Source organism: Calypte anna, chromosome 2, assembly GCF_003957555.1.
Source record: "Calypte anna isolate BGI_N300 chromosome 2, bCalAnn1_v1.p, whole genome shotgun sequence".
NCBI classification, from domain to species: Eukaryota; Metazoa; Chordata; class Aves; order Apodiformes; family Trochilidae; genus Calypte; species Calypte anna.
In genome coordinates, this window is record NC_044245.1 from 86,908,620 (window position 1) to 86,935,154 (window position 26,535).

The 26,535-nt window shown below is 37.0% G+C and overlaps 1 protein-coding gene across 2 annotated transcripts in view; it reads right to left on the reverse strand.

Moving 5' to 3' along the window:
* The window catches only part of LPCAT1 (lysophosphatidylcholine acyltransferase 1), a 58,631-nt gene that overhangs the window by 12,558 nt on the left and 19,538 nt on the right, over positions 1–26,535 (reverse strand). For both annotated transcript variants that reach the window (XM_030446319.1, XM_030446320.1), the window contains 5 exons: positions 24,186–24,244; positions 20,548–20,582; positions 17,829–17,883; positions 14,321–14,403; positions 2,700–2,825 (listed from right to left, as the gene is read on the reverse strand). In XM_030446319.1, coding sequence (XP_030302179.1) covers positions 2,700–2,825; positions 14,321–14,403; positions 17,829–17,883; positions 20,548–20,582; positions 24,186–24,244 — 358 coding nt within the window. The remainder of the gene's footprint in view (positions 1–2,699; positions 2,826–14,320; positions 14,404–17,828; positions 17,884–20,547; positions 20,583–24,185; positions 24,245–26,535) is intronic.

Consider the following 26,535-nt stretch of genomic DNA (forward strand, 5'->3'; position numbering starts at 1 on the left):
GATGAAGCTATCCGTTTTTTTTTTTTTTTTTTTCCTTTATCCCCCCAAAAAGATGCAAAAGGCCTGGACCTCTAGAAGCAAAATTTCAGGTCACATTGTAACTTGACTTTATAAGCCTCATCCAACAGCAAGCACAATACAGTTCTTCCTTTCAAGAGAGTAAAGGTATCTCTAACTCACAGAAAATAAATCAATTAAAACCAAGAATAATCACAACCAGGAAGAATTTAAAAATTGGGAAATTCTCTAAAGCTATGTATAGCCTAAAAGCCACAGTTCCATAAGAAAGGGGAATACTAATTAAGGCTGGAAGCTCCTAGTTCATGGCCAAAGTGAATGCAGGGATTAGAATGGACAGACACTTGAGACAATAGGGACATATAAACTGAAATCAGAACTTGAGGATTTCCTTGCAGGCGATTAGACCACTGCAGCTCATTAAAAATATCTCCCAAAAAGATAAGAGATGAAACTTAATTATACTGCATGAATACTTTCTGAAGAAGATATTCAAAGAGGTCTTCAGTAAAGACACAAAATGAGTTTCAATGCCTAGAACATAGTAACAGATCCAGTCAAAATACAAATAAAGAATCAGTAACAGTAAGGTAATTAATTGTGGAATAAACCATTAAATGAGGCAGAGGATTACAGTGTATGAAAGCTACAATAGAGATTGCACAAAGCTTCATAATCAGCTCACTGGCCATGCACAGATTATGAGGCTCAACAGAAGCATAACTGCCCGAGGAGTAATGAACACACAACTTGAGCAGATGAGAATGTGACCAATTGATCTCAGTGACAGAAGCTGTCATTTTACCACCAAGTTCAGCACGAGGCAGCTGAGTTTCAGCCAGCTGTGAACTGGGCAGCTGTGTTTAAAAAAGAGCCCAAGCTCTTTATTAGGTGAAGCACAAGAACTTCCTCCAGTGGGTACACGGCTTCTGGACTGGATTCCATCCAGCTGAGCACAAACTAAGCAAATTTTACATAAAATATTCATGAATCTTCTAAGTACAGAACACGAACAGAAATAACTCTCCAGTGTAGGAAACTCAGATACAGCTTGATTTCAAAGAATCTAAACCAAAACCAAGTTTGGATTTGCCTTACTATAAAAACCTTTCATGTAAAACTTGATGTAACCTTGAAGTTGAGTTTATTGCTCAAAACCCGATATGGGTTTTGACTGGATGAAAAAAAATCCATTAGATAAAATTTCCTGTTCCATTTATTCAGGGATGTGACTGGATCATCTTTAATGCCTTCCTGGCCTCAAAACCTTTGAATAAACAGCAAAATGGCTGCATTACCATCAAACATGCATTAAAGATGAAGTAATATTAAAATCTATATTCAATTGCGCCAGAAAAATACCACTGTAACAGCATTCTTACTGGCAAGATATTTCACCAATGTACAATTCCTCAAAACAGGCAGAGAACTTTTGGGTTCTTTTGTTCTCACACACAAATGCACGTAATTGTTTTAGAGGCAAAAAGAAAACAACACCTCAGAAAACCATAATTTGAAAGAACAGTTTTAAACTGAGCAAACAGGAGTCAGACTGTTTAACAGGAGGATTAAACTGAATCCTGGGATTATCAACTGCATAATAAGAGACGCGGGTAGTTTTTCAGGTTTTTTGTGTTGTTTTGTGGTTTCTTGTTTTTTTTCCTCCTTAGTACTATAAATTCAGAGCCTTTGGAACAAAGCCAAAATCTTTATTTCCCCCTAGAAGTTTCTCCTATCGTATGGAAAGTCTTTTCAGATGGAGGTCTCAACAATGAACTAACACAAGCTTGTAAAGCTGAATGCATAATATATGCTGTCATATATATTCCTTATTCTCCAGTTCATCTTTCTTCATTTTCTCATTATGTGCACAGAGTTAAAGAAAAATGAGAGAAAGTAAATAAAGTACATAATGGAAATTATGCTCTATACTTTCTGGTGAAGAGACAAAAATTAAAAAGGGGTTTTGTGTATTAAAGCAATTAATAGGATGGGGCTGTAAATTTAGTTTGTGGATGTTCAATAGGATGAGAGGAGAAACAACAGAAAAACTGGAAAACAATAGCAACCAGTTCTCCTATTTGGTTTATGTGAATTTTTTCTGTTTGCTGACACTATTCTGAAAGATAGAACCATAGGGAACTGATGCTTTAAGAAGAGAAGCCACACTGCCTATACTAAGCTTTAGTTTCATTAGAAAGTCTGTCTATCAGTTACTTACTCAAAACCCCAACCATTTCTTGGGAAATTGAGAGTCCTCTGTCCTGTTACAAATTTAATGCAGTCACAAGACTGCTATGGCATTGCTGTTCTCCATTCATAGATGTCATAGCAAAGATCAAATTACTCTGAACTTGATAAAGTATTAGAAATCCCACAATATTCCTGACCCTCTTCGGAAGGCATCTTCTAGTTTTGTTCAGGGATGAAGATTTCATACACACTCTGCTCATTTGTCAGACTGGACAATATGAATTTTACAACCTACTCTGCTCATTAGGATCTACAAGTGCCACTTGCAACTGCAGAACAGAATTGGTTTAATTTCACATTGGTGTTCCTCTGATTGCAATATGACAACATTCCACATACAACTATGTGAAATATTGTTATATGAAAACTACATAAACACAGCTATGTAATAAAGATACACATTATATACAAATATTGTATAAACTCACCCAAGGCTTCTCACAAGCTTTGCAAATTCTAAGAGACATGTGTCTGAAGGCAGACGAAGTTGTCCTTCAGCCAAAGCCAGCTGACAGTCCTCAAATGTATAGTCTGTCACTGAAACTCCCAATGCCCTTGAACAAAGCAAAGAAACACAGTGAGATAGTCTAAAAAGATGAGCAGAATATTTTTTACACAGCAAGAAATCCTCTAGCAATTATGCTGTCTATTCTGAAGAACTATAAGGAAGAGCCAATAAAAGAAAGCTCACATACAAAGAACTAAATATGGTACTCGAGTCATTGCAGAACATCTATTTTGACTTTACTAGTGCATGAAAATAGAACACAAGAGAAAAAAAAAATCAAGCAGTTCACAGACTTCCAAATTCCTTAATATTTTAATAAAAATTAACCAGGGTTTAAAATTATTAACCTAGAAAAAACCATATTGATTATAATTATTGATAATTATGTTAATTTATTGATATTATTACATGAATAAATTAATGAATCAATAATCATTACCTTCAGGTAATTAAATTATACTACAGGCAGCATTCATCAATAAAGAATGGTTAGAATATAATGTATACAAAACAAGTAGGGTTAAACTACAAGCAAACACAAGTTATTTTAAGTGTATAACAAAAGGTAGAAGGAAAAAGCAAAATAATTTGCTTTACTTCTAACTTGATGCTCTGTAGTAATAGCAACACCTAAAGATACTTGAAGGTAATCCTGATTTTGTTGTTGCACTGCATTTACAGAGTCAAGATAAAGACACTTCAATTCGGAAAATGCCTTTAAGAATTCAGCATACAGAGGACAATTTAAAAAGCAAGCAGTCCTCCATATGAGATACTTATCTACCACAGTCCCATTATACTTGATTCTACTTATATTAGTATGGAACATGATTTTTTGTGCAGCCTTTTCTAGTCTGATGAAGTCCTTTCAAAATTTTTTTTCTTGACTTACCTTCATTCTTTTCCTCTACAGGTTTTTCTACTATATTGCTAACCACATTTTTCATCTGTAAAGTTACTATACAGTAATAGCAAGATTGATAAGGCCTTTCTCTCCCCCCCCAGGCATGCCATGGTCATCCTGGCTTTGATTAAAATCCTGCATTCAATTCTATGCTTTATTATTGGACAGTTTGATTTTTATAGCAGTAACTACTCATTAAATAATAATCTAATTTCTGTTAGGTAGCCTCTTCTCCAGAATCTCATTACAAGGTCTTTCTATGCCAGGGTAAAAACATAAGCCAGTTCTCATATCAAGCAATTAATTGTCAAACTTTATGAATTCTTATACATTAGTAAGACATGCTCTTAACACTAAAGCTATTGATCATGGTTTCTCTCTAAGGATGAGAAAGACTTTAAATATTCAGGAAGAATGCCTTGTTAATAGATATTCAAGCTCAAAATTACCAGTTTACAAATTAGATACTATTTATAAGCTACTTGAGATTAAAACAAGGACGCGCAGGGTAGCGATCTCAGATGAACATCCTCCCTCTTGCAACAAACAGGAAGGAATAAAATCAAAAAGCCAAGTAAACAAAGATGATAGAGGTATAGAGAAAATGCCCTCCATTCACCAGCACACCCAGCTCCTTTTCACCTTTACTGCTCTCCAATAGCTCAGTCCCCAACCTATCCTGGTACCTGTGGTTGTTCTTTCCCAGATGTAAGATGTTACACTTGCCCTTGTAATTAATAACATTTCTCCCTGCCCAACTCTCCAGCTTGTCCAGGTCCCTCTGAATGGCAGCACAGCCTTCTAAGGGGTCAGCCACTCCACCCAGTTTGGTGTCATCAGCTGACAGTGCACTCTATTCCCTCATCCAGGTCATCAATAAATATACTGAATAGTACTGGTCCCAGTACTGACCCTTGAGGGACTCCACTAGAAACAGACTTCCAACCAGACTCCATCTCTCTGCTGTACTCCAGTATGATTCAGCAACTGATTAAAGGTGGCAATTAGAATGAAAAGGCTGGGGGTTTTTTAAAAAGCATGTTCTCTCAAGGAAAACAAGACAAGACAGACAAGTTAAAACATAACCATAAGGTAGCAAGCCAAAGCAAGAAGCATTAACTCATTAAAACTAAAAGCTAGATGATGTTCAAACATACCAAAAGGAAGAAGACTTAAAAGAACAGGACACTCAACCTGGGGGGGAGGGTAGAAACCCAACAGACTGTCATCCCAGAACCAATGCCAGATTTAAATAATAGCTCTCAAATATGTTGAAGAAACCTATCCAAAGAGAAATTAAACCAAACAAACACTAAAAAGTAAATAAAAACCCCATGACATTAAAAAAAACAACAACAAATAAAACAAACCAAGAAACCCAAAGCAATCAAAACTTGTGATACAGAATAAATCCCAAAGAAGAGCATAATCAATGTCTCAGTGTAAACCCAGTATCAAGACTGAGGATAAAAGCATCTTTTGCTCACCAGTTGGCAATTCCCTAGCTTTTGAACTTAAAAAAAAAAAAAAAGGCTTAGGACAACAAGCAGGGCACACTACAAGCTTGCTACCCTGGACTTCAGGAGAACAAAATTTAGCTTCTTCTGGAATCTGATGAGTAGAGTACCACGATCAGGTGCACCCTCAGAAACATTTGCTGATGACACCAAACTGTGTGGTGCAATCAACTTGCTGGAGGGAAGGGGTGCCATCCAGAAGGGCCTTGACAGTTTTGAGTGGTGTTCTTGTGGAAACTGCATGAAGTTCAACAAGACCAAGTGCAAAGGTCTGTACTGGGGAAATCCCAAGCATAAATATGGCTGGAAGACAGATTGAGAACAGCCCTGAGGAGGACTTGGGGATGTTGTTTGATGAGAAGCTCAACATGAGCCAGCTATGTGCTCCTACAGCTCTCCTAAAGCCAACCATACCTTGGGCTGTGACAAAAGAAGTGTGACCAGAAGGTCAAGGGAGGTAATTCTTCCCCTCTACCCTGCTATCGTGAGAGCCCACCTGGAGAACTGTGCCCAGTTCTGGAGCCCCTCAACACAAGGACAAGAAGCCCTTGGAGCATGTTCAGAGGAGGGCCATAGAGATGATCAGAGAGATGGAGCACCTCTCCTATGACTACAGGATGAGAGCTGGGGTTGCTCAGCCTGAAAAAGAGATGGCTCTGGGGACACCTTATAAGGGAGGCCTACAGAAAAGCTGGAGATGGAGTTTTTACAATAACATGTAGTGGAAGGATGAGGGAGAATGGTTTTAAACTGGGAGAGGGTACATATAGATGTTAGGAAGAAATTCTTTAATGTGAGGGTGATGAGACACTGCAACAGATTGTCCAGAGAAGCTGTGGATGTCCCCTCCCTGGAAGTGTTCAAGGCCAGGCTGGATGGGGGTTTGAGCAACCTGATATAGTGGGAGGTGTTTCTTTCCATGGCAGGGAGGTTGGAACTAGATGCTCCTCAAGGTTCTTTCCAACTCAAACCATTCTATGATTTACATATACATACAGACTTTCAGAATTATAAAGATCAGAAGTAATGAAGATGAAGAAACAACTTTTGCTCATGTGATCAACCAAGGCCAGAAATATTAAGAGTTCAAGGGACTGTAGAAGATAAACCACAAGCTATATAGAGCTAGTAGTTTAACAGAAAGAGAACTTTATTTCAGCTCAGTGTTGAAGACACTTAAGCTGGGGAACTTTCAAGTTCATTATCTGTGCTAAGACTTGGAATTTCTCAGTTTCTTAGAATAGTGAATAATACTAGAGTTCACTGTAAGGCCTGGATGCAACAGCAACTCACAGGATTTTCTACAGACTCAGTTACCAAACTATTCCAGTAAGTCTCCAGGGTAGTCTTTCCCTAATTCAATTCAACTTGCAAGGAGAAAAAAAAAAAGCTCATTTCAATTTGAGATTTGAAATGCAAATTGCATATGAAATCCAATATTTTTAATAAACTGGGAATAACAGCTTTGCCCATGTGTTCATTTGGAATAATTTTCCTCTTCATACTAGCTCTGTTTTCACAGTCAGTTAACCTGAGCCTGGCCTTTTCAGTGTTCAGCAATTTTACAATGGCCAGATATGATTGTCCAGCTTGACACAGCTTAAGATTTTCTCCATACCTTCTCTGAAATCCTGGCTCTCTACCTTTCATTGTGTCATACACACTACATGAAATTCCAAAGTCAGCAAGCCACTTAAAAAAACAAAACAAAAACAAACCCAAGAAAACCAAACCAAACAAACACCCAGAAGTCTTCTTGCAAACCCAGTCTGTTACATGTAAGGGCTGTAGGTGTTATATCCTGACTTCTCACACCAAACAGCTCCCTCTGTCTAACACTTGTGCAGTCATGATATAAAAATAAATTAACAGCTTTATTTTGCATGCAAATTAACTAAACACACACAAATTTCTGAACACAAACCAGAATGTGACTGCTGTAATACTATGCAAAGTGAGAGAAAACAGAACAGGGAATGCTGACATTCTGAATCTATGCTACAACAAAAACATTTTCAGTGTTTTACATTGTTAATAAGCACAACTGTGAACTAATCTAGAAAATATTCCAAAGGCTGGTCAGAAATCCCCCTTTAAATCAGCTATATCTTTTAGGGTGCTGAAGACATCAGAAAGGATAGCAAATTTGGTATTTTACTTGACTATCAGATGGTCAAGGACTGGTTAGATGGGTCTTTGAGCAACCTGGTATAGTGGGAGGTGTCCCTGCCCATGGTGGGGGCACTAGAACTAGATGACAGTCCTTTCCAATGGAGTCTATGTTTAAGAAAAGACATAGAAAACACGGTGGACAAATAACCTCAGCATCTAGAAAAGGTGTACAGGAACTTCCTGAAACAAAGGCTATTTTGTGCCACTGTAGTTTAGAGTCATTAATGGATCAAACTTTTTCAAGTATTTCTCAGCTGTGATGATTTCATTTTATGTAACTGACAATTTTCTACATGTTTTGAAGTATATTTACATTTAGTTGCCCTACTCTTTTCTCTCTTCTGCTATGGACTTGCCTTACTGTGTAATTCCAGAACACTCATGATTTTGCTGACCTTCAAACCAATCCTTCCCCTCCCCCCTTCTTTCTTCCCCAAGCTGAGGATCTTTCAGCTAATTAGTTTTGGAAGGCCAGGGTAGGCAGACACTTTTCTCTCCTTGGACCAGTCCTTTGTGACACTCTGCAAGAGGATGAAGGTCCAGTCATAAGGAGTCTGGAGTTCACATCAAGAATACAGTATCTCATGGTGGTTTAAGTTTTAGACAGAAGAAGAAGCTGCTCACAGCTATGTTTATTCCTTGTGTAAAGAAAATGGGTCCTGTAATTATTGCTTTGGGTAAGATCTTGTAGGCTAGTACAAAACAAACCTCCTAGGGATGAAATATGAAGCAGGTTCTTTTTGTGTTGCCAGCATTCAAAACCTAGTTCAAACCAGACTGGTGCAAAACATTTTTTAACTTTAAAAAATTTGTTTCTTCCCAGAGAAAGTAAACTTAGCAAGTGCATAGAGTTAATTAACCCTGTTCAGTAACTACATTTATCTAACTGCTACACTCACAGCATTCATAGAAGTAAACAGAATGCACAATGTAGTTCTTATTTCCATTTCGGTATATGGCCTAAGACCTAAACAAAGGGATGCTTGGTAACTCCAACAAGCAGTTTCTCCTTCAGTAATTCCACTTACACTGATCCTTATATTTCTGATGGTACAAAATGACCAAAAAAAAAGCCTTGAATTCCAAAGCTGAGTGCTGAGCATCCAGACAGTGGTTCTGCAGAATCACGTACAAAACTTCAGACAGCAGAGGCATGAAAGCACAGCAATTTTCCCAAAAGTTAAATTCAATTGGCCTCTGAGAATACAACAGCCATGATACAGACCAGCAAGCTACTGTAAAACCACGTATCTCAACAACTAGCATTACTGTACTACATACAGTGACAGAGATCACACTCTGACTCTGTGAAAGCCTGCAAGAAAAAAAAAAAAAATCTGATTTTCACTATGCAGAAGAAAGCAAAAGGTGAAATGGACACAGAAGACTATCTGATACCTTTTGCTTTCAAAAGCATGCTGGAAAAAAAGATTAATTTCTCAAAAGCTAAAAGGTAATCCTAGTATGTCAAGCTGATAAGAGTTACTGCTTTAACAGTATGACATGCTCTGAAAAGGGGAAAGTGATCCTGGCAAGGACTTCACAGAGAAAACATAAGGAAGACAGATGTTTTCAAACTCCATGTCTAATACGTTGCACTTCAATTGATTTTAAGGTCCACTGTAAATGCAAAACCTTGTCTTTAAGTGTTTAAGTGAAGAAGAAAGCAAAAGTTATTAGAAAAATGCAAACTACATTCTCTAGAAGAGCACAGTCATATGCCCTCATGTCTAAATATTTAATCCAGGCAAAGGAACCCAACCAAATACCAACTTATAAGCAAGGGAAGGATTCCAGTGACATCAGTGATGTTTGGATCATTTGCAAGGAGAGACAAAGGGTCAAATCAATATTTAAAAGAGGAAAATGTAATTTGTTCGCATTCTAATAATGCTGAATTGGTTACAGTCTTTAAAGATTAAAAACAGAACGCTTCTGCAAATCACACTAACTTAAATTACTAAGATCAGCTTAACCTATATTGTTGCTGCAGCTAAATGTTAGAAAGTGTAGTGTTTATTAGCATGTTATTTCTCCATACTCACTTAATCATCTTATTTTCCTTTAAAACAAGCTGGAATTAAAACTACTAGCCAAATTATTTTAACATTTGGCTTTAACATAAGTCTCACAAATAACTAACATTTGCTCTCACTCTTGCTGAGACCTCACCAAGAGTACTGTATCCAGTTCTGGAGCTACGAGATAAGAAGTACACAGAGATCTTGGAGAAAGTCCAGACGAGGACCATAAAGATGATCAGAGGGCTGGAGCACCTCTACCATGAAGGTAGTTGGCATCATTCAGCCTGGAGAGGAGAAGGCTCTGGGGAGACCTTATAGCAGCCTTCAAGTAACTGAAGTGGGCCTACAGGAAGGCTGGAGAAGGACCTGTACAAAGGCATGCAGTGATATGACAAAGGATAATGGTTTCAGGTAGAAAGAGGGTAGATTTAGGTTAGACATTAGGAATAAATTCCTTATTTTGAGGGTGGTGAGACACTGGCGCAGGTTGCCCAGGTAGGCTGTGGATGCCCTATCCCTGCAAGTGATAAAGGCCAGGTTGGATGGGGCTTTGAGCAAACTGGACCAGTGGAAGGTGTCCCTGCCCAAGACAGGGAGGCTGGAACTAGATGATATTCAAGGTCTCCACTAATCTGAACCACTCTGTAATTCTAGTTTTGATGTTTCTGCAGGAAGTCTAAGTATCTGCCATAAGTATAAAAACAGTTAATGCAATCTCAATATTTTAACCTGTGGTTTTTTTCCCAAATTATACCATCTAAATCATATTCATCCCTATTTTGAAGATAGTCTCTGTAAAAGAAACTAATAAACTAAAGCAAAACAAATTGTGTGCATATGAGTGTCCAACAGGTCTGTGCATAATTATCTAACCTACAATTATAGATGTAAGCTTCTGAGGTTACTTTAGACTTGTACAAAAAGCCTGCAGTGCAGATTGTCACTGTTAGCTGCCTGCACTACCAGAGGCTTATTTTTTTGGACAAAATTAATAGTGCTAAGTACATGCAACTAGCCAGAAGCTGAGCTACTGACACTCATTTTAAACATATTTGAGCAAACCAACTCGTTTCCTGAAGCAGCAGTTACCCACTATCTCATGAGAGCAGTATTTCTATATTCTAAACACTACTTTGATTACTTTACAACTATCAAATGTCTTCCAGCCATGCTAATGAAAATTAGGTGTTCAAGAATCTATTCAACAGCCTAAAGGCTGCAGTGCCACAATGAAAAGAGACAACTAATACTTTTTTTTTTTAGGGGAAAGAATCCCAAACAAACTAACAAACCACTAAAGAAAAATTAAATGGTAAATCAGAAAATATGATGCATAAAAGCCATATGGAAAGGTAATGAGAGAGAGAAAGTTGCTACTGATGCAACTAAGAAGCCTAAGACTATTTTTAAAGCATAAGAAAAAACAAACAGTAACATAACTTATTACTAGCTGGGGACAGTAAAACTGCTAAGAGGCAAAAAGGTTGTCATATATAATAAACATATTAGAAAGCAATTAAAGTGACATATCTTAAAGATTAATTACTTTCCAATGCTTTAAAGACACTTTCTTTAAAAGTGAGACTTTTTTAGAAAGACATACTCATGGTAGCAAGGTCAGATGATTTATACTTAATAGTTCAAAAAGAGGTAGGTTTGAAGCCTCAGGTCTACACATTGAAAATTTACACTACCACAGTTCCAGTAAATTTTGATTTAACACTTTGAAGACAGAAAGCTTGGCACTCAGCTAGCAAATAGATAGAAGAAACAGTAAGTGCTGAAATTAATTAATTAACAGATCAAAATAATCCAGTGACTACCATCAATGTAAGGTGATAAGAACTCATGCATGGGAACACCAAATTATGCTTTTGCAGTTCTAAGTAATATTTAGAAAAGTGAAGCCACTATAACATGCAAATGCACACCATGAGTTACTAGCGTGGCAATTTCAGATCTGTACTGGAGCACAGTACAGTAGACATTAAGTAAATTAAAACTCACAATATCACCAGACTTTATTTTAAAGAGAACCTTCATAGACTCTTGACATATTTAAAGGCTCTCAACATTTTCAATGATTTGAAAATGCACTTTCTGGTGGCACGCTGTGGATTACATGGAGACCAACTCACATAGCAGCAGTCAGAACCAAACAAGACAGAGTCACTCAAAGAAAAGAGGCTGCATGAGAAAAATCAAAGGCAAACCATACTGGTAAGGAGTAAGGAGGGGACCATACTTTAAACATCAGATTAACCTAATCTGCACAGACCTTTTGTGCAGAATAAGGATCCACAGGAAGACAAGCATGGAGTAACTATTCAGCAGCAGTGGCTATCCAGCATGAGAAATTCCAGTTCTCATTACACAGATAATCCTCAAAACAGAAGGAACAGTGAGCTGAGTGGCTCCAACAAGACAAAACATGATTCTGGCTTTTGGCCCAGTGCTGCTGAATAAGTATATGTCAACGAGAAAAAAGGTTGAAAAGTACAGACATTAAAATACTGGGCATTGCAGTGGTGAGATTAAGCAACCTTTCTAGAAAGAAACTTTTGACTTTTTATAGATATGGGTTGAGACCCCTAAATTAATTTTCTACCATGACAGTGTCCTTTGAAAAATGAAAATCTATCCCATGAATTCTTGGGGAGTTTGGTGACAGATAATTGCATGAATACTGAAACACCAGCCTTCAAGAGATCAGCAGATATTACATTTGAATTAATTAAAACAAACTAAATTGAGTTTAGAAAAAGAAGTCTGTGAAATGAGGTCTTGAAAAACAGCAGGAAGGGGTACATGCAGAATATTAATCCAGACTGAGTAACTTTTGGTCATAATTGGTCAATGACAGGATCATGCCCAACGTGGTGCAGGCAAAACAAACCAGTGTGTTCCCACTCCAATGGACTGTGGCAAAAATCCTACTCAAATGGCAGCAGCAAGAATCAATGATATAAATAGTGGATTAGGACTTGAATGCATCTTCAGAAGTACACAATCCATCTCATCTTGGGATAAGGAACATAATATGGACTTGTGCAGCAGTTAAAAAAAAAGCATTTTACTTTTTATTGGTAAGGCTGGCTGAAGGAACTTGAAGCACAGAAGAACAGATTGAAGTTCCTGGCCTGAAACAGTCTCACTTGGGATTTCACTTCTGGGACAAGTAAGTAGTCTTGACAGAAACAAATGCCCTAAAGAAGCAAATCTCTGTGAATGGCAGCATCTCCTTTCTCAAATACTCAATTTATATATAAGCAATCAGGAAGTATCTAGAGACCCCCTTCCATCACTCACATCTGTGGCTATCGACAAGGAAGCTAAACAAATAAGGCTAAACCAAAAATCTTCCACAGAAGTATCTTCCACTTCAACAGAAGTATCCTATGAATTAGACATCTTGTCAACTAATCTGTTCAACACTTAACAAAAGCTCTTCACAAGATAAGATTATAATGAAAGCAAACAGATTTCAGGAGTGGAAATTCTATCTATTCTTGCACTCAGCAAGTTTTACCAACTCCCCTTGAAATTAGGGGCAAGACAGAAGATTTTGCTGCAACACTGGTTCTAAACTCACAAATACATTACTACCTGGGACTGCCACCTCTGCTGCTGTAAAATATCCAGTAGGATCAATCTCTTCTTCCAGGTGGGGAGGAAGGTGAAAGCAGACACCTAAACAGATCTTGAAGTGATCTCTGGACATCAAAATGATATATTACCACTGATTCATATCTTCAAGAAAAGGACACAAGATCTAGATGAAGCAGTAATACTGCCCTTTATTCACCAATGCAGAGTGCAATGCTAACACCAAACAGCACCTGAGGTGCTAGAGTTTTAACTCTAGAGCTCCAGAGAGACTGACAGAACCCAAGTTGATGTCTCCTGTACCAAAAGCCACAAGAATGAACTGGTAGAGTCTGGAGAACTGCCACTAGAAATAAGCACCTGGAAGTGGTGAGAAGTACATAAGTTTTGGCCACATTGATGTTATTTTTACCAGTCTACAGTAATCCATGGTATTCAGGTTCCAGCATTCTGTTTTATTCTCATCTGCATTTTAACTTGAGGACTTTGATATCCAAACACATGTGTTTTCATTTCACATCAACACAGTACCTACAGCCTCTTCTTCACCCCCAAGCAAGCCATATTTGCTATCCCCCATTCTGACAGTCTTTCCTTTACAGATGCATCCCACTTCTGTTACCTCAAACGCCCAGTTCTTCAGACGTGGGAGGGAAAAAAAACAAAAAGGACAAGAAAAAAATCACATCTCTCCTCCTCCACACATAACAGGGAAGGCTGTCAAACACACTGGTCAGTGTAAACTTCAGTACATTTTTCAGAGCTTCCCCTTTTACCACACAAACCCTGTCAGCTGATTGGAGTGGAGTTCAGAACGAAGGTTTAATAACACAGCCTTCTACCCAAAGTCACAAGTTCTTTCAAAATTAGGATTATAAAAGATCCATAAATCATTCAGGAGTTATTAATTATCATAGATAAACACTGACATACTGCAAACACTGAAAAGAGGCAATATAAATACAATAAAATACAACCTCAGTTACACCGACTACCATAAAATTCAACTATACATTTCTCCCCAGAAGTCTCAATACCCACAGCAGTGAGCAGAACTGGCTTATCATATGAAGTAAAAAAAACCCAAACCAAAACAACAAAACAAGCAAACCACCAACTCTTCCTGCTGTATTTGTGGCTCCCTGGCCTCCTCAGAGAGATGAGGGCAACTGCTATGCAAAAAAAGTTTTGTATACAGTACTGCAGACTATAAGCTTCTTTGCCAGCAGGCACCTACTCTGACTTGATTTCATTACATTTTCTTGATCTTAAAATAAAATCCTACATCTATTGTTATTCCATATTACAACATACTTACTCTGCCATTACACGCCTGACGTTGTTGGCATATAACACTGGATTTTTTCTTTCTTCTTCTGAAGGAATATACACGGGTAGAAACTGCATACAGAGAACTGAATTATACCAAGAATATTTAACATTTTAAACAATAACATAGCAATATGGTAAAAATTTATACATTTTGTTGTACTTGCAAAACTCTATTAACATAAGGACTATTAAAAATTTAAAAATTAACTCTACTATCGCACTTCTAGATCTTCATGTTAACAGTGACTCTGCTCATTTCTTACCTCATGGAGCCTAAGTAGAGTTTTACCTTTCTTTCATAAGTTGGACCAAGAATTTTAAAATCATTTAGAAATATTAGCATTTTCTTGCACAAATTTTTCTCCTACATCCTGTATTGGGCAGATCTTTCCTGGACCAAAATACAATGACCAAAAAAAGCATCTGCTGCATGTACGTTTTCCTATGGCTTAAATATTATGAATTCAAATCCTCAGCACATCAGGTATTTACTGCTCACCCTGCTTATATTGAAATCAATGTAGGACTGCTTACTGTACACATTAAGTTTTTTTATCTTCTAGTGTGGGAGGTTTTGAATAATTTCTCCTTCAAAATGGACACTATTTATACTAATACTCAGAAGAAAAATTCTGAAAAAATTCAGATGCCACGGAATCACAGAAAGTTGAGTTTGGAAGGGAAAAATTAAACCAACACTGCCAGTGACCTACAATTGAGAAGGCAGCTTTCAGAATGAGATGGCCTCTACTAAAAGACCTTCCAGCTTTTGTCTATGTTTTGAAATGTTCACTGAAATAGGATGTAAGCCCCAAGATCTTGTCCAGTCTCACCTATAAAACACCTCCAAACATCCCATTTCTGCCATGTAATTAACCTCTCAGATAGAAGGAACAAGAAAGGATCACTGGTTCCACTTCTGCTCAGTACCAGATAGACAATTCCTTTATTAATGCAACAGAACAATATAATTTATATACTAAGTGAACAAAATAATCCTGTGGAAAGCTGCTGAAACAGAAACCGTATTTCTTATTATTACATACGGGCACTAAAAAATTGGAATTACAATCCAGAAATTTCACATTGGTCTTTAAAAAAGAAAACAACAATTGGGAAATAAATATAAAGTCTATCATTTAAGCAAATACTTCCCAATTACCATGAAGGTAGCTGTATTTTCATAATTACATAATGGTATGATCGGGAGTACCCATAATTCTGCAAGTAGATGTTTGTTTCTTCAAAATATTCAATGATGGACAAACCTTTGATTTATTTTGGGTTTTGCTGCAGTTTTCCCTATATGCACCACTGCATCTAATACCACACAACTGTTGTCTTCCAGGTGTATGAGCAGGTGCACCAGGCTGATAAGATGCAACATAGAAAAGGACAAAGACTGTGAGGCTTAGAAGAGATGGAAACATTGTTCCTTTTGCTTCCAAGCCCCACTCCTTTTCTTTGAGTTGCAAATCACTATCAAGTCCTTCATCCAAACACAGGACAAGCTTGAATCTGAGGGGTTTCAGAGGTGTATGTCTGTGCCTACCTGGACAGAAACAGGATGATCATTTCAGCACCACTGACAAAACTAACAGAACCCTGCTGCAGACTGTGATGGGTGTATGAACACTGAAGCTAACAGGACAGCAAAACAAACTGACATGAACCACAACAAACTACATGGGTAGTATCATGTATCCTTTCTTCTTCACAAAGCTGCTTGAATACCAGTTCCAAGTACGGGATGGATGGACAGGCAGGCCAATATTTATAGGAGCCTATTAGAATATCTACTCAGATGCTTGCTCCATGACACACATGCTGGATGGCACATATGGTATGCCAGAACATATGTTATATGCAGAGAAGCCCAGACTAACAAAACTGTGATCCTGACTGCTGGCTCTTAGACCTTACCATAGCTATCATTTAATCAAAACCAGTCTGAACATGTTGCTGTGCTGTACATCACCCTGAGTTCTTGGAGTAACCAATGCTGGCTGGTATTTGTCAGTGTCCCTGTACTGATGGAATAAGACAGGAATAAAAGCCAATAAACTTTGAAGACCGGGGTAAAAACATGACTTAGAACAAGGAACAACTAATATTTCCCTGATGTCCCTAAATCTGCTTCATTTCGTTACAGAACAGATTTAACAAGTAGCTCTCAAGTACTCTGCCTTGTACTTGAAAGCAGCCTTGCAAATAGCTCTGTTCCTCTACCCTCTGCCAGCTCCTTCTCTAATATGGAGTATTTCAGAAAGTCATTAGCTTTAGAACTTCTCCTTATGCAAGATGTGTATGAGCCAGCAGCTGCTGCCTCAAAAAATCAAGAAAGTTCAGCAGTGCTCACTTCTGTGTGAAAGAACTCATTTTGCTTGCCTCGGGCAGAAAACCATGCTTCTGAGATAGAATAAAAATCCTGCCAATTAGCTGGTTTGTCTTACCACTGCATGAGGCAGTCACTCCCTCTACCAAAACCAGGCCAATATTTTGGAAATAATATTTTTTTATTATTTTTAAGATAAACTGTATTATTAACTGAAGACATGCAGCTGAAGTGGTAACACAAACCACAGATTTCTACAACAGATACACTGTATGGTGACTGACACTTCATACATTCATCATTTTTGAGAAGAATTTATAGCATAAACAACTAAACACAGAGCACAGCAATGTTAAATACTGTGATTAGCATTTTTATACATTACAATATTAACACATATATGTATGTAAACATGTATTAGTCCTTCCTACTAATTTCCTCTGCCATCAGTTCCATCAGCCAGAGGTAAATAGCTGTTTCATTATTAAAAAATGTGAACAAAAGAACTGCAGAATATCCTACATAACACCTTTTAAATACTGTACTTCTCCACAAAAATTGTAATTGCTCTCTGTAAAATGTATAAGACAGCAATTTAAAAGGAAATGTTTTAATTGTTTTCACATTTTCTCTATGACAGTCTTCACCTTTAGGATCACATACTGTTTTCCTCACAGCAAAGTTAAAAATATACACAGATCTTCTCTATATTTTCAGATTTCACATTTTGAAAAGTGCAGCCTAATTAAAAAAAATTAGCCAGACACATGAAATAAACTATCTGGCCTATAAGAAACCATCTACAATGATTCTTCTACAGAAGACTGTCAGGTTTGTACAGCAGCATTTACACATTTGGGTTAAAAAGCCATTAAAAAACCCAAGAAATTTGCTCGCAAAGACTCTTTAAATAGAATCAAATCTATCTACTCAATTTAAATTATAAAGAAAGTAAATTCTTCAGACAAGTCGAAAACCATATTTTGTTATTCTTTAGGCTACATTTTCAGATACAGAAGCCATTTGCCTTAAAAATAAGCATTTTTTAAACTTGTTTTTACAGACATACATAGAAAGTTTGAATACAGACTTTTACTGCAGAAGTACAGTATTATGTATTCTGAAGCTGCTCAGAATACACTGGGGTTTTTTTACTGACCTCAATTTCCACAGAATTGTGAAACTGACACAAAGTAAGCCACAGAATTTCCAACCTAAAAGGGAGAAGAAAAAGAAAAAAAAAAAAGATACGGAGGAAAAGATTTACAGTAATACATTATGCTCCAAAGTCTTCAGCTAACATTCTTGCTTGTAGGTATGATCATATTCAGATTAAAAAAAAATAATAGAAAAGATCTTAAGAGTACTTCAGATTACATTATGCAAGGTGGAACAGAAGCAATTTACACTGATAGTTACATCTGAAAAGAAATCCAAAGGCAGAAGACAAACTGCAATATGATACATATAGGTACTAAAGCATACACTAATATATGCCATATTTATACTGTGTAAAGAAAGAGTAAGTTGTTTCAGGAAAATTCTGTGTTCAGCATAGAATTGGCAAGATTAATTATAATCACTAAGTTTTTATCATTACCTTGGTTTGTAATCAAAGTTCATTATAGTTAGGAGGTCTGTTAATTAAACGCAGTACATGTGCTTTAGTAGCCTAAGACACAAGATAGCTGGAATCAACTTGACCTCAGAAAGCAGAGAGATTCAAATCCAGGAGAGGATTTAGTGAATCTAAATTAGGGAGCAGCATTAGTAGGCACATTTCATATACTATCTAGGTAGTTAGAGCTGCCTGTCACTGGGTGGAGAGGGCTGGTCAAAATCCCCTTAGGTAGATAAAATGTAGTTCCTAGAAACAACACTCTACCCATGTTGCCATACACTCATTCAGGACTGTAACATTTTCTATCCCTCCTTTTATAGTGAACTTCAAACATGGTAAAGCAAAGAAAAGGGGCAAGAATAACAGTGGAACTTCTCATTTGAAGTTTATGTCACTAACAAGAAATATGAAAGTCTAGTCTCTAGGTCTTTGCCCCAGAGCACCAAAAAACCCCCAGTAAGTTACAAGTAAACTTCTCTCTCTACTGACTCCTTGTAATCGTCAAAGATTAAACCTTAAATTACAAATATAAATTCAAAAAAGAGATCCTGTATCTAACTCATGCCTGATAGAAAATTTAACTTGTATGATATAATCAGTATATTTTTTCAAGGTAGTCAGTTGGTCTGCTCTGAATACTGTCAAAACAATAAAAATATTACTTTGCTTAAGTGGAAAGTCTTAGTTTCCATGTGACAAGTTTTCAATCTATTTGTCTGTCCAAGTTAAACCATGACGCTGTTTTATAGGCTACACCAATTCTGAAAACACAATACGTCTGAATACAGCAACATTTCCAGATTAAGTTTTAGCTAACGCTATGACAAAAGAAGAGAGACATTTGCTGAAAAAGTGAAGCCTGTATCAACCTTACCACTATTTTCTGCTAAGACATCAAAAATACATTTTAGGTCACTCAGGAGAATTAATCCTAATTAAGTAAAGCTGTAATTTAAACTGACCCTGGGAATTTGCATAAAATCATATGCTGCCTCAGATTCTGATTCAGCTGTAATTTAAATCAACTTTATTAGCAGAAGTCAGCACTCTCAAATAAAGGTTTTGCACATATTAAAGTGTTCTGAGGCAACACACCTACAAGTGCCTTCCCTCTTTTATGTATTCTCTGCTCTTCAGACAGGACACTAAGCTGCAAGCCAGTTATCAGCCTTCGTCCTTCTGGCTGAGATAACTGGCTACACAGACTGCAAAAAGAAGGCCAGGGAAGAAGTAGGACTTGACAAGGAGAGAACAGAGACCTTTGCATGCAGTAAATGATGTGGTGCCTACTTGAACACATGATCATGGATTCATCTACTTGAACAAGATAAGATTTAGTTGAAAATTGAACCTTTAAATGCAAGCAATGATTTCCTCAAGTCTCCAGATCTAGGTATGTGTTTAATTAGACCTGGTTCCCAGTACAATTGAAAAAATAATCGAGAACACGAATGGACAAAATTCTGAATTACTTGAATCTTGGCTAATCCAAATGACTTTCTTGTTACTATTCAAATATACAATCTCAGGTGAAACATTCAAAACAACAGTTACCAAGGGGGAGGCTAGAGGTAAATTATTAACCACAAAATCCAAAATGCTTGGTTTTGATCTTCATCTAAACATATAAGAACTTCTTCTCCAACCCCAACATGAAAATCATGCTAAAAATAAAAAAATCCTTTTTTTTTTTTTTTTTTTAAAGAACCAAGAACTGCTTCATTTAATATTTCACATTACATGGATTTGCTAGGGAACCTCTAGAATAACATTTTCCTTAGAAAAAAAAAGGCATATTCAGGCAAGATAATGGAAACAGTATCGCCAAATTCCCTGAGTGGTTTGACTGTTTCTGTGGGACTGAATCAATTTCAAACATTAGCCATACAAATTCTTATACAGCAACCCTAAACAGATTTGCAGGAAATAAAATACACATAGCAGAGGCCAGTTATTTTATTTCAGCTACTTGTCTAAAAATCCAAAATTTCTAATAAAACCCAAAATTCCATTCTGCAAACCACCAAAAGTGATTTGAAGTAGTACACTGTTAATACCTGGATTCCTCTAGCTGAATATTATCATAATTAAGGAATAATAGATAAAAGACAAATTAATCCCAAAGAATAACCCCATAATCAGCAGTTACTACTTGACTACACAGACCTGCAAGTCTGTAGACTATAGGTTTTATTTACATAAACAAAAACTAATGAAGGAAAGCAACCATAAAGACAATAAAGCATAAACCACTTACGCTCCTGGCCCTTGCCACGTCCAGGTGATTGTATCCTAAGAAAAGAAGCATGACAGCTGAAATTAATTATTGTACTTTAAACTTTTGTTACATTATAGGTACTGTAACTGCTTATGGGGTTTCAATGAAAACTTCAATGCCCTCTTTGCACAAGTTCTTAGCCCAAACAGGAATCAGTCTATGTTTTACGTAGCTAGAAAACACCCACTAACCCAGCCAAACCTTGCAGCAATTACCAAGCAGTAATCTGTGGAAGACACTTGGAAATAAAAATACATTTCAAATTGCTCTGTGGCATTTAAGCAGGTATATAGTGTTTCATAGTTACCATCACTCTGAAAGGAAATTCAAGCCAAGGAAAATAGATGAAAGACATGAGTGCAAAAATAAATCACAAGAAGGATTGCTATAGAACTGATGGACTGAGACATTAGAGACATTTATTTTAATCAGAATACAGGTAATAGCTGTCAAGCATTCAATAGGCAAAGTAGATAAACAGAAGCAAAATTTGAATTTCAGGCCTAAACTCCATTTTAAGCCTTACAATTTCTTTCTGCTCATGCAACATGAGAAGCAGCACACTAACATACTGCTCTTAAAGAAACATTGATACAAGACCAGAGGCATCATCTTCAAGCAACCACAAACTCAAAGAAGGAAAGTATGTAGAGGGCAACCCTGACCAAAGAAAGAGTTCTTCATGACTCACTCTCTACAACTCCCTGAAAGGAGGTTGGAGCCAAGTGGGGGTTGGCCTCTTTTCCCAGGCAACTCTCAGCAAGACAAGAGGGCACGGTCTTAAGTTGTGCCAGGGGAGGTTTAGGTTGGACATTAGAAAGAATTTCTTTACAGAGAGGGTGATCAGGCATTGGAATGGGCTGCCCAGGGAAGTAGTGGATTCTCCATCCCTGGAGATATTTAAAAAGAGACTGGATGTGGCACTCAGTGCCATGGTCTGGGAACTGCAGCGGTAGTGGATCAAGGGTTGGACTTGATGATCTCTGGGGTCCCTTCCAACCCAGTCGATTCTATGATTCTCTGATTCTATGGTTCTATGACAACCAAAACTAGAGCTATTTTCTAGAAAACAACTGAATTTACATCATTTATGCCGCATGTTTCAGTCCACTGCAGAACAGTATTTTTCCCAGTTCTAGACTAGAGTAAGAGGAAATAAACATCCAAGAGTACACAATGCCTACTACATTCACCCCAGCTGACTCTGATATGGAAAAGCCTCCCCAAACAGCTTAGGTTCACTCCAGTCCAGGCGTGTGCTCATCCATCCTGCAGCACTTGGAGCTCTGAAGCTGGATGAGAGGAGGTGGCTGAAGCTAAAAGCAGGGGGGTGACTGCACACAGTGCATAGCTGGAATTCACTGGCTAGGCAAGGAATAAGAAATTCCTTTCTAAAACTAAAATTATAATATGCAGCAGTCAAACAAGAGGATAAACAGGAAAGCAGAGACAATTAAAGTTTGCTAGAAATGCTCTCAGTATATATATAAAAAAAAAACACAACAATGTTCTCTCCCTACTCTGTTGTTTTCACGTGCTTAACAGCATCCTAACCAAAATAAACCTAAACTTCACCTACCACATCACATATTATTTACATAAATAAAAACTAATGAAGGAAAGCAGCCATAATAAAAGCAATAAAACATATGCCTCCCTTCCTCTCCTCTATTCAACTTTGCTGCAACTCTTCTACAGCTCCCAACCTATTCTAAAAATCAAATTGTAATCCCCACCTCAATTAATGCTTAGTGGAAACAGATCTTAGGCAAAGGACTCAGGCACTGAAAACTAAGTGTTTTAAATTTTCTTACCACTTGTATTGCTGTAAAGTTCTATACACAGATTCCAGCCAACTCTGACAGATATCTATATAAATATTTACAGTTTATTTTACAACATTTTGCAGTAATGTAAAAAATTATGGAAAAAAATCATTAAAATTTATATCGATCTACTTCACTGTAATAAAGCTCAATTTCTTTTAACAGTATTAGGAACATTTAGCATTAGTTTACAAACTTCCCATTTTATGTACTAAAGACAATAAAGCAATTTCAGTATGAGAATGGATTTTTGAAGATATTCGCAAATTATGTTGGATAGCTTTATATTGCTGTAAATAAGCTTAATATTAACCAAAAGTAACAATGTACATTAAGTATGACTTAAGGCATGTGCATATATGCAATATAAACTGGAAATGGAGTAAAAGTATAAAAATATTTTTAGAAAACAATCTTCCTTCCACAAAAAAAAACCCCAATTATGTAATGAAAAGTCCCAAGTAAATTGCTACAATGCACATAATACTATGTGAGCATAACAGATTGCTTTACTTTTCATGGCATCTGCAAAGATAATTTTTTGCTTGTTACTCTAAGATAGTTGACTGCCATCACACCCTGTCTCAGCCAAGAACAAACAGTGGTCTATATATATTACTATGTATATTAACACTGCTTAGGTTATTTTCTTTTTTAATCATGCATGTGTTTCACACCAACCTGTAAATTGGCAGAAAGAACAATGGATGGAAACACTTGTAAAACATAAAAGCACTCGAGTACTAAGAGGAAATTAAATTCTTCCTTCCAAGGGGTTGTTAACAGGCAAGTCAAAGACAGGTGACAGATCATCTGCTGAGACATGCATCAGCAAAGAGGCCACCTAGTCTTCAATTTACTTCTGACACTCTTCCCACCCTCCCCTAAATAACTTCTGTTTCATAAGAGAACAGATTGGATCTGAAAACAACCCTTCAAAAAGAAATAGTATAAAAGCTAGCAAACTTCACTAGGAAGCATCTCCTAATTAACCAAGGAATGCAGACAGACAGGAAACTGGCTGCTGTAGGACAGAAAAGTGTTTACATTAGGTAAACTGAATAATAATAACAAAAAAAATATGCCTCTTCTCTGCCTTCCTGTAGGATTAGTCTTGAAGTAGATGAAGCGAGCTTTGTCTTAATTTGTTTGCCTGTATCTTTACAAGCATTCATAAGGACTGGCTGATTAAATATTACAAACAAACACTCCAATTTGGATTTCACCAGAGTTTGATTTATTTTGAAGGACTACTTGAAAATAGCTAGTGTCTAAGCATTCCTTATCCAAGTGCATGGTGAATGTAAAACATGGACAACAAGACACCTTATAAAGGTGCTGAGGTCCTCAATACACTATTCTATCATTTAGCTAGTTGTGTTCATTTGTGATTAGCACTAACAACACCACAGGCAGGAGGTGCAGAAGCATCTTCCAGCAATAAATGATATAAGAAAACTCTCCAGCACACACTGAAAAGGGAGCACATGGGAACACAGATCCAAGATGGAAATGGACATTTGTGTTGTCATTTGTACAGTACTTCTTGTAACAACCTGAGTAACTTTCAGTGTAGTTCAGGAGCAACCTAATTGAAGCAGAAGAATTTAAACTGTCTCAGTAAAGATTATTTGTATTGCTAAAGGCTTAAGGAACACATACTTAACCCGTAAGCACTTATGGGTGCTTTCCAAATTTGTAAACCTAATTATCTAACCTAGAAGATTAGAGAAGTGACAATGTTTAGAGGAAAATGTCCTGTGTTGCCAAATACACTCAAGCTGAACTTACCAGTTTGTTGGGATAACGTAAAACCACCGGCTGTACAGGAACTCCAGGAATAAATGCTCCTAGAAGGTATGTATGACACAATTACCTTATGTTGCATTTTGGTAAAGGGAAAGTTTATTGCCTCAAAGAAAAAAATCATACAAATAATGGGCTGATATGCGCAGGAATTAATAGTGAAAAAATAAGATTCAAAAGTAGCTTGAAAAGTAATCTAAAAAGCAAGCACTGGAGAATGACAATGTACACCAACCATTTCAGTGTGTAAATATTTGAGAACGGCTGTTTACATTCTCTAAATTATCCTTTACCACTTATATAAATTGTCACATACTCAATTCAAAGTCCAGTACCAAATTCAACTTGATAAGCGATTGAAAAAATATAAGCATGTGCAATATACTTAAGCCAATATATTCCATGTGATGAACAGTACTTTTTGGTGGAGAACTTTAGCTTTCTTATGCAAAAGTAGCTTTCTATTTTTAGCTGAGACACATTAATTTACAGGAAATCTATAATCTCTGAAATAACAGAATAAGAAGCACTGAACTACAACTATTGTACAGAAGTATCACTTTTTCATATGAAAATTACAGTTCTGATAGATAAGAGCCACAGAATCTTTATTGTTTGCTAACAACTTTCTTGGCTTCTAGAACAAAGATTGGGTAAGCATCATTACTGTCTTCTGCAAGATTTCTCTAATCATCTCTCACATGAAAACAATAAAAACAGCTGCATGCAAGCTATGTCATTTACAGCAATTTATTAAGTTTTCCCTAATAATTAAATTCAAATTAAGAACTGAATAATGAAAGTATACTCTGTTCTTACTATTGCATTTGCTTTACAAAGTAATAGCCCAGATGTAAAATGTATTAATGAAGTATAAACATGTTTAAATCAAGGTTGTCTGAAGTGGATCCTGCTGAGATTTGGGTATTGGCCCCACGGTACTTCCTATTCAGTTTCCAAGGACAACTGAGCATCTTTTGAAAGAATTCAAAGATAACAAAAAACTGAGCAGCAGTTCACCACCAGGATTTAAAAAACTAGACCAGCTTGCCCTGTATGAGTAGCTTGCACAAACACAAACTCAAAAAAAACCATAGGTAAAGAGTAAGGTCTGTAGGCCACATGAGTAGAATGGGAAAAGGCACCCCAAAAGCAGTTACTTGAACAGGAATCTAAGGTCATTTGATATAAGTGAGGAATTTTGAGGCAAAGGATTTTTGGGAAGCTGGAGGGATGCAGAGGCAGGTTCCAGTAGGAAAAGTGAAACAGTCAAGAGGCAGAGAGCAGCACGTACTAGACCATAGGAGAGAAAGACAATGTGGGGAATTTAGGCAGAAAGTATATGGTGCCTGGAATGTCTATGGAACAGAAGGAGGGCAGGAAATCAGGGCTTTAATGAAGGATTCAGGCTGGTTGATTTTCAAAGCATGGCCAAAAATCATGTGGAGAGAGAGGGATAATAAGGGGTGAAAGAAGGGGATGTTTTCCCAATCACCACTCATTCATCTGAGAAGGTAAGAGATGAGAGGGAAAGAAGAAAAGCTTTTATGAATGTTTAGGCGACAAGACTGAGATTCCTTCAGCCAAAGGAATAAGTGCAATAAGTACAGGGGATCACAACGAAGACTCATTGCATGATATTCTAATAGTGATATTAAGTTGTAAGCAACACAAAATCTAAGGTGCACAGTAAGCCCAGAACACAATGAACAAGGCAAAAATCTAGGAAGAGACAAAAACCACCTTCACAACAACTGCCTTGCTCACTACAACCTCATTAACAATCTCACTGCTCATATCATAAAGGCAAACTTGCCTTAAACATTGGGGATTCAACTGGACTACAGGCATTTCTCTCTGTTGTAACTGCAGGTTACAATAAATGCTCAGTGACACCCTCTGCTAATATCCAAAAACTAAAAGAGCTTAGATTATGGATCTTATATAAAATAATATGGGGGAAAAAATAATAACAAAAAGCCTCTGTAACAGAGATAATATTGGAAAGATTCTTGTGCCATCTTCACCAGAATGCAACTCGGAGGAGCTGGAAAGGAATCAACCACACACAACACATCAAGAAATGCTGCAGTAGCCTGAAATAGCTACTTGCTGATACTGTAAGCTTTATAGTGTATCTGCATGCTACTTGACAAATCCAAAACAGGAAATGGAGGGGACAAGAGGAAAAAAAAAATAACTGCAAAAAAACCCTCAGTATGAAACATTAGTGTTCCAACTCATATGCATCTCAGAAGATAAGAAATGAAAATCTGAGCTGTCTAAAATGTTTTGTTCAACATTGAAACCATAATCCTCTGTACCATCAGAAAAT